At 44.9% G+C, this 7,854-nt stretch overlaps 1 protein-coding gene across 1 annotated transcript; it reads right to left on the bottom strand.

The window, feature by feature from the left end:
• Positions 1-276: 276 nt before the first annotated feature.
• LOC140727236 (interferon omega-1-like) lies at positions 277-7,075 on the bottom strand. The gene is made up of 4 exons (XM_073044501.1): positions 7,016-7,075; positions 6,163-6,252; positions 490-729; positions 277-375 (listed from the first exon to the last, which is right to left on the bottom strand). Exons 1-4 carry the CDS (start codon positions 7,073-7,075, stop codon positions 277-279), a joined length of 489 nt encoding a protein of 162 aa, XP_072900602.1.
• Positions 7,076-7,854: the final 779 nt, after the last annotated feature.

The raw sequence follows: 7,854 nt of genomic DNA, 5'->3' as shown, positions 1-7,854 counted from the left end.
ACTGTAAACATGCACAGCTCAGACAACTGCTGAGTGGAGTGAACAACAGTTAGTGTTTCAAGTTTATGAGCATTGACTCGAGGAATTCACTCAGGTTTCTTCTGCACATGCACTGATTATTTGCACCAGTTGGGTTTTCCATTAACATTTCTAGCATTTAGTTTAATTTATTTTTCAATGTAAATTCAGTCTGTTCAGATATACTTTTCCTTGAAAATTATTTTAAATAAATAGTCATAAATCTTGGTCCCTAATGAAATTGACACGGGAAAATCTTCAGTGATCTCTGCTGATTTTTGCCATAATGAGAAGGAGCTGTTTCAAATGCGTCATGGTCTCAGTGCGGGTTATCTCCCAGGCACAGTTGCTGAATCCCTAAAAGGGAGGACAAAAAGGCAAATGTACTCAATAGTGAAAAATTAGATAATGAACAAGTATAAAGTAGATAAATAAGTGTATTGGCAGGCACATGTTTTAATATCAATATACCTTCTGTTTCAGAAACTCTCTCAATTTCTGAAAGTATTTAAGAATTGCGGCATTCTTCCTTGGCCTGGACTCTGAGCCTGGTTTCCGGACACAGACATCCAGCACTCTGAGCTGCCGATCCAAGAGAAGCTGGAGGAGTTCCACTGAGCTCTGGACCCAGCTGACTGAGCTCAGGTTCATACTGTAGATCCTGCGGAGGTGATGCAGGGTCTGATGGACAATCCAGATCCGGTCCTGGGCCTGTGCAAAACATACATGGGGACATTAGTAGGGCCGTGGTCTCACAAACGTTTAGAATTAGAACAGAATGTTTATGAGTCTTAGTACAAGACAAAATCAAACATCAACTTAAAATATACAGACCGCAAATGGAGGGCTACTAACAACTGTGAATTGAAGGCCACGTCATTGGCAGTTTCCGTCTACAGCTAGAGATTTCAACAGGGAATGAGCAATGAACCACACGGATGAAGAAGAAGAAGACGCTTGACTGAATGAGGGAATGGCATCAATGCCACAGGATGCTACTTACACAGAGACTAGAGTCTGCTCTCCTTTCACCAGAAATAGTGAGGGGGAGAGTTTATAGAAATCGACAATCTCATAAAGGGGGGAATCAAGGAGGTGAAACAGACAGTCGTCTGAATGGGTTGTTAAAAAGATTAAACAGTAACTTATAAAGACAGTGGCATAAACAGTTGCATGTTAACTTTGCAAACACTAGGAAAGCTGCAGATGCTGGAAATTCAAGCAACACACACAAAATGCTGGTGGAACACAGCAGGCCAGGCAGCATCTATAGGGAGAAGCACTGTCGACGTTTCGGGCCGAGACCCTTCGTCAGGACTAACTCAAAGGAAAGATAGTAAGAGATTTCAAAGTGGGAGGGGGAGGGGTAGATCCAAAATGATAGGAGAAGACCGGAGGGGGTGGGGTGAAGCTAAGAGCTGGAAAGGTGATTGGCAAAAGGGATACAGAGCTGGAGAAGGGAAAGGATCATGGGACAGGAGGCCTAGGGAGAAAGAAAGGGGGAGGGGAACACCAGAGGGAGATGGAGAACAGGCAAAGAGTGATGGGCAGAGAGAGAAACAAAGAGTGGGTAAGAAAGGGAGGAGGGATATTAACGGAAGGTAGAGAAATCAATGTTCATGCCATCAGGTTGGAGGCTACCCAGCCGGTATATAAGGTGTTGTTCCTCCAACCTGAGTGTGGCTTCATTTTGACAGTAGTGGAGGCCATGGATAGACGTATCAGAATGGGAATGGGACATGGAATTAAAATGTGTGGCCACTGGGAGATGCTGCTTACTCTGCACCTACACACCTATGCTCTGTCCACCAGAGAAAGCAGGATCTCCCAGTAGCCACACATTTTAGGTCAAGTGGTTAGGGGAATAGATGACAGGTGACTATGGGAATGGGAACTTTTTAGGGGTGTCTTGTAATGTGAGCTGAGGTGTCCTATGTCTGCACCCTGTGGTACCTGATGCCCAATGGCCATCACACATTTTTAAGATAAGCAGATCATAAGCATATTCTACACTTCAGAACTTGAGTAGAGGCAAATAAAAGTCACAGAAAAAAAGGTGCTGGGGTCCTCTCGGTCCATACCACCCATCAAGCAGCCAGCTAAAGAAATCTCATTCAGAGTGATTGGGGCAGTGGTTGTAGAAGGGAGATGCAGCCTGGAGAGAAACTGCGAGGCAGGAGAGGCAGTTAGTCAATAGCAAAGAGTCAACCCTTTCATTTCTTCTACCAAAGTGCATGAACTATACTTTCTGACACTGTATTCCATCTACCATTTCTTTGCCCATTCTCCTAATCTGTCAAAGTCTTTCTGCAGCCTCCCTATTTCCTCAAAACTTCCTACCCCTCCACCTTCAAATTGGCTGCAAACTTTGCAACAAAGCCATCAATTTCATCATCTAAATCATTGATATATAACGTAAAAAGAATCGGTCCCCAACACAGACCTTTGTGGAACACCACTAGTCACCGGCAGCCAACCAGAAAAGGATACCTTTATTCCCAGTCTTTGCCTCCTGCCAATCACCCATTGCTTTATCCATGCTAGAATTTTTCCTGTAATACCATGGGCTCATAGCTTGTTAAGCTGCCTCATGTGTGGCACTTTGCCAAAGGCCTTCTGAAAATCCAAGTACACCACATCAACCAACTCTCCTTTCTCTATCCTGCTTGTTACTTCAAAAAATTATAACAGATTTATCAGGCAATATTTTCTCTTGAGGAAACCATGCTGATTATGGCAAGTACGCTAAGACCTCATCTTCTATAATTCGCTCCAACATCTTCCCAGGCACTGAGGTTATTCTAACTGGCCTATAGTTTCTTTTCTTCTGCCTCTCTCTGTTCTTGAAGAGTGGAGTGGCATTTGCAAATTTTTAGTCTTCCAGAACCATTCCAGCAAATTGTGATTCTTGAAAGATCATTATAAATGCCACCACAATCTCTTCAGCCACCTCTTTCAGAACTCTGGGGTGTATATCATCTAGCCCAGGTTACTTATCTACCTTCAGACCTTTCAGTTTCCCAAGAACCTTCTCTCTAGTCATGGTAACATCACACAATCTTCATGATCCCTGACACCTGGAACTTTTACCATACTGCTGGTGTCTTCCACAGTGAAGACTGATGCAAAATACTTACTCAGTTCATCCGCCATTTCCCTGTCCAACATTACTATCCCTCCAGCATCGTTTTCCGGTGGTCCAATATAGAACCATAGAACATTACAGCACAGAAACAGGACCTTCAGCCCTTCTTGGCTGTGCTGAACCTTTTTTCTGCCTAGTCCCACTAACCTGCAACTGGACCATATCCCTCCGTGCACCTCTCATCTATGTACCTGTCCAAGTTTTTCTTAAATGAGACGGCATTTACCACTTCATCTGGCAGCTCATTCCACACTCCCATCACTCTCTGTGTGAAGAAGCTCCCCCCCCCCCCAATGTTCCCTGTACACTTTTCCCCCTTCACCTTTAACACAAGTCCTCTGGTTTTTTTCTCCCCTGCCCTCAGTGGAAAAAGCCTGCTTGCATTCATTCAATCTATGCCCATCATAATTTTATATACCTCTATCAAATCTCCCCTCATTCTTCTATGCTCCAGGGAATAAAGTCCTGACCTATTCAACCTTCCTCTGTAATTCAGTTTCTCAAGTCCCAGCAGCATCCTTGTAAACATTCTCTGCACTCTTTCAACCTTATTAACATCACTCCTGTAATTAAGTAGCCAAAACTGCTCACAATACTCCAAATTTGGCCTCACCAATGTCTTTTGCAACCACACCATAACATTCCAACTCTTATACTCAATACTTTGACTTATAAAGACCAATGTACCAAAAGCTCTCTTTACGACCCTATCTACCGGTGATGCCACTTTAAGCGAATTATGTATCTGTATTCCCAGATCCCTCTGTTCTACTGCACTCCGCAGTGTCCTACCATTTACCTTGTATGTTCTATCTTGGTTTGTCCTTCCAAAGTGCAATACCTCACAGTAAACTCCATCTGCCATTTTTCAGCCCATTTTTTCAGCTGGTCAAAATCCCTCTGCAACCTTTGAAAACCTTCCTCACTGTCCAATACACCTCCAATCTTTGTATCATCAGCAAATTTGCTGATCCAATTTACCACATTATCATCCAGATCAATGATATAGATGACAAATAACAATGGACCCAGCACTGATCCCTGTGGCACACCACTAGTGACAGGCCTCCACTAGTAGAGTAGCAATCCTCCACTACCACTCTCTGACTTCTCCCATTGAGCCAACGTCCAATCCAATTTACTACCTCACCATGTATACCTAGCGACTGAATCTTCCTAACTAACCTCCCATGTGGGACCTTGTCAAAGGCCTTACTGAAGTCCATGTAGACAACATCCACTGCCTTCCCTTCATCCACTCTCCTGTCTCTCTTTTTTGCACTTTATATATCTGGAGAAACTGTTGATCACTTCTTTAATATTATTGGCTCGCTTATTTCTTATTCCATCTTTACCTTCTTAATGACTTTTTTAGTTTCCTTCTGTTAGTTTTTTAAAAGCTTCCCAATCCTCTAACTTCCGACCAATCTTTGTTCAATTATATGCCCTCTTTTTGGCTTTTATGTTGGCTTTGATTTCTCTTTTTTGCCACAGTTGTGTCATCTTTCCTTTAGAATACTTTAGAATACTTCCTCTTTGGGATGTATATATCCTGGGCCTTCCAGATTGCTTCCAGAAATTCCAACCATTCCTGCTCTGCTGTCATCCCTGCTAGCTCTTTTCCAATCGATTTTGGCCAACTCCTCTCTCATGCCGCTGTAATTCCCTATACACCACTGTAATGCTGATACATCCGAAGCTTCTCCTTTTCAAATTTCAGGGTGAATTTTATCATATTATGATCATTTTCCCTGATAGGTTCTTTTACCTCGAGCTCTCTAATCAATTCTGGTCCTTTGCAAATCACCCTATCCAGAATAGCTGATACTAGTCAGCCCAACCACGAGCTGCTCTGAAAAGCCATCTCGTAGGGCCAGGCACTCGAGAAATTCTACCTCCTGTAATCTAACACCAGCCTGATTTTCCCAAACTCCCTGTATATTGAAGACCCCCATGACTGTTGTAACATTGCCCTTTTGGCATGCATTTTCTATCCTCCATTGTAATTTGTAGGCTAGAACCTTACTGCTGTTTGGGGTCTGTATACAACTCCCATCAGGGACTTTTTACCCTTGCAGATCCACAGCTCTATCCACAATGATGCAACTCCTTCTGACCCTATGCCACCTCTTTCTGAGTATTTACTGACTATGCCAGCAGGTAAACAAATCTCAGGACTGTAAATCGTGAAATATATCTATTTTGATAATAACTTTACTTGAACTTCGAACAGATATTGCGAGAGTTTCTGTCTTAAGATGTTTGTTCCAAATTCCATCTATGAATTGTGGATTTTTTCCTGCTATCCTGTACTCCAAAGTTTTGCATTCAATCTATAACATTGGTCATAAAAGTCTCTTCCATGTGGAAAGTTTATGGATGTCTACAATCATAGAACCACGTGATATGGCACATCACTGTCCGGTCTCCTCTCAGCTTTTATCTCCTTGATACCGATGGGCCAGCTATAATGTAAAATAATTTAACGAGAAACCTCACAATTCTTCAGCGCAAGTCATTTAAAGTGAAGTAGGTGGTTCCATCACCAATGAAGCACGCGGGTAGTGTGATGATCTGAGAGGATGCAAGTATTTCCTGTGATCAGCAGAACTCGCAATGTTACTGGGGGGTGGGGGAGAGAGAGGAACACACAGGGAGGGAGAGGAAAAAATAGCAGAAGGTGATAAAGGGTGACGCATTTATTGGTGACAGAGCATGTGAAATGATGAGAGGGAATTGGGTACAGAGAGTGAATTACCCGTGAGTGGGACAGAGAGAGAGGGGGGAGCAGTGTGATAATTGAAATGAGATCTATTCCGTGTGAATGGGGTCCTGAAACTCAGAGTGACAGAGTCAGAAAATGAGAGTGACATGGAGAGAAAGAATTCATATTCTGATACAGTCAAATTATTTGGATAAAGTTCGGATCCGATCCTTCGCATTACGTAACATAATGTCTCGAATTAATTACACTAAAGTAAAATGCAGAGTTTACTCACAGGAACCTCTGCTGAAAGTTTCACCAGCTCCAAGGGCTTGGTTTTCAACGACAGCCTCTCAGTCACACACTGTCGAGGGAGGCGGCCACCCTGAGACAGAAGATATCAACGTTACTGACAATCCCCACACACAGAAACACCGGAGAACAGCCTTTTGAAATCACCTGATTGGTAACAGCAAACAGCCCGGGTCTGTCAGGACCGGTCTCTGGGAGCGGGTTCAACTCACCATTTCTTTCAGTTCGCCCAGAGTCTCTGTGTTGAGAACTCGCAGTAACTGTAACCTCTCACAGCCCAGGGTCAGGGTCACGGTCAACAACAGCCACACACTGCAAACTCTCCAAACACGGCCCAATGCCATCTCCACCCAACACTGAATAAAGCACCGATCTGAGACCAGAATCAGCTCCGAAAACGGGTCTTGTTCGCCGAATGGAACTCTCGATATGGAAATGCCACTGCTTGTGATCCGGGAGCGGACGCCGGTGCTGCCGAGACCCGTGTCTGGGGATCGTGTTGTGAGCTCTCTCTGCCATGCTGCCGGATTTTATATGTTAAAATCCGAAAATAGGTGACATTCGAAAAGTGAAATGACTGCGGGATACTTGGGAACGCGTCGGGAGAGAGCGGTCTCCGCTCTGAAGTAAGGAATCTGAAAGTGGGAGAGTCCACCTGCAGCGACGGGAAAATCCGCCACCGGAGAGAGCAGCAGCGCTCAGGCTCTTGGTGCGATCGTTCAGTTCGGGGGGTCCAAGCTGTTGTGGAGGGTGGGTCGAGTTTGGCAAGGGACGTGGTGGGGTGAGGACGTGACTGTGTCGGTGCATCCGTCGGGGCTGCATTTTATCAGGGTTACCGTAACACTGCATCTTTCAGCGCTGATCTTCTCTGTTACATCCAACTGCAGTGGTGCCATATCGCAGGGTGGTCAGTGCAGAGCGCCCGGGACGGTGGCGACTGTGCTCGCTATGAAGATGGTCTGGTGTCTGGGTTCTTTACAGAAGACACTTCGGCGTTTCTTTCGTCTCCGGATCGGAAGGCGATTCCGATGTCTGCTCTCTCTGCGGGTTAGTCTCCAGCTCAGCTTGCAGCTGCGCGGCAAATTCACCCGAAACTAAAGTGTCCCAGGGTAAAGGTGACGGTTCGTCACTTCCGAAAGTGGGCGTGTTAATCAACAGGAATGGATCGGCAATAAAACCTCAGAAGCGAGGACATCTACTTCCTGATTAAGTGCTGGAGTCCTCGGAGCAGGGGGTTCTAACTCATTCGTATGGTTTTCGTCACTATCTAGCGCGGGAGTTCTCTGATATTACACTGGTTGAAGTATATATTCCCACCCCAGGCAGATGTCAAATTAACACCGGAGGGATTGAGCTCCGTGATTAACTGGCCTCCCCAATGCCTTCCTCAGTATCGAAGGGCACTTCAACCAGTTTAGCTTGAAGGAGCCTCTACCGAACTACTGCCAGCATGCACCGGTAACATCCAAGGACTCAACACACTCGACCACTGCGGGATGCAACAATGAAGAACACGCTCCAGACCAGCATCCCTATTTTCTTAGTTGAAGGTGATTCAAAATGTCATCGAATACTCTGCCAAACTTCTGCAGAAACTGTGGAAACTCAATGCACAGGAATTCAAGAGTCTGCAGAGTGTAGTACGCTCGTCCAGTTTCGTCACTCTCCACACCAT

Source organism: Hemitrygon akajei, chromosome 5 (assembly GCF_048418815.1).
Source record: "Hemitrygon akajei chromosome 5, sHemAka1.3, whole genome shotgun sequence".
NCBI classification, from domain to species: domain Eukaryota; kingdom Metazoa; phylum Chordata; class Chondrichthyes; order Myliobatiformes; family Dasyatidae; genus Hemitrygon; species Hemitrygon akajei.
The sequence above is the reverse complement of the archived record's forward strand: the minus strand, read 5'-3'. Positions and strand labels throughout refer to the sequence as shown.

What these genes read in the sequence shown, in the direction of transcription:
- LOC140727236 (XM_073044501.1), bottom strand. Translation starts at nt 7,075, where the DNA reads ATGGCACCACTGCAGTTGGATGTAACAGAGAAGATCAGCGCTGAAAGA. An exon ending in AACTTTCAGCAGAGGTTCCT is followed by an intron (nt 730 to 6,162) that starts GTGAGTAAACTC and finishes TGTTTTGCACAG; the next exon opens with GCCCAGGACCGGATCTGGAT. An exon ending in GAGAGTTTCTGAAACAGAAG is followed by an intron (nt 376 to 489) that starts GTATATTGATAT and finishes CCTCCCTTTTAG; the next exon opens with GGATTCAGCAACTGTGCCTG.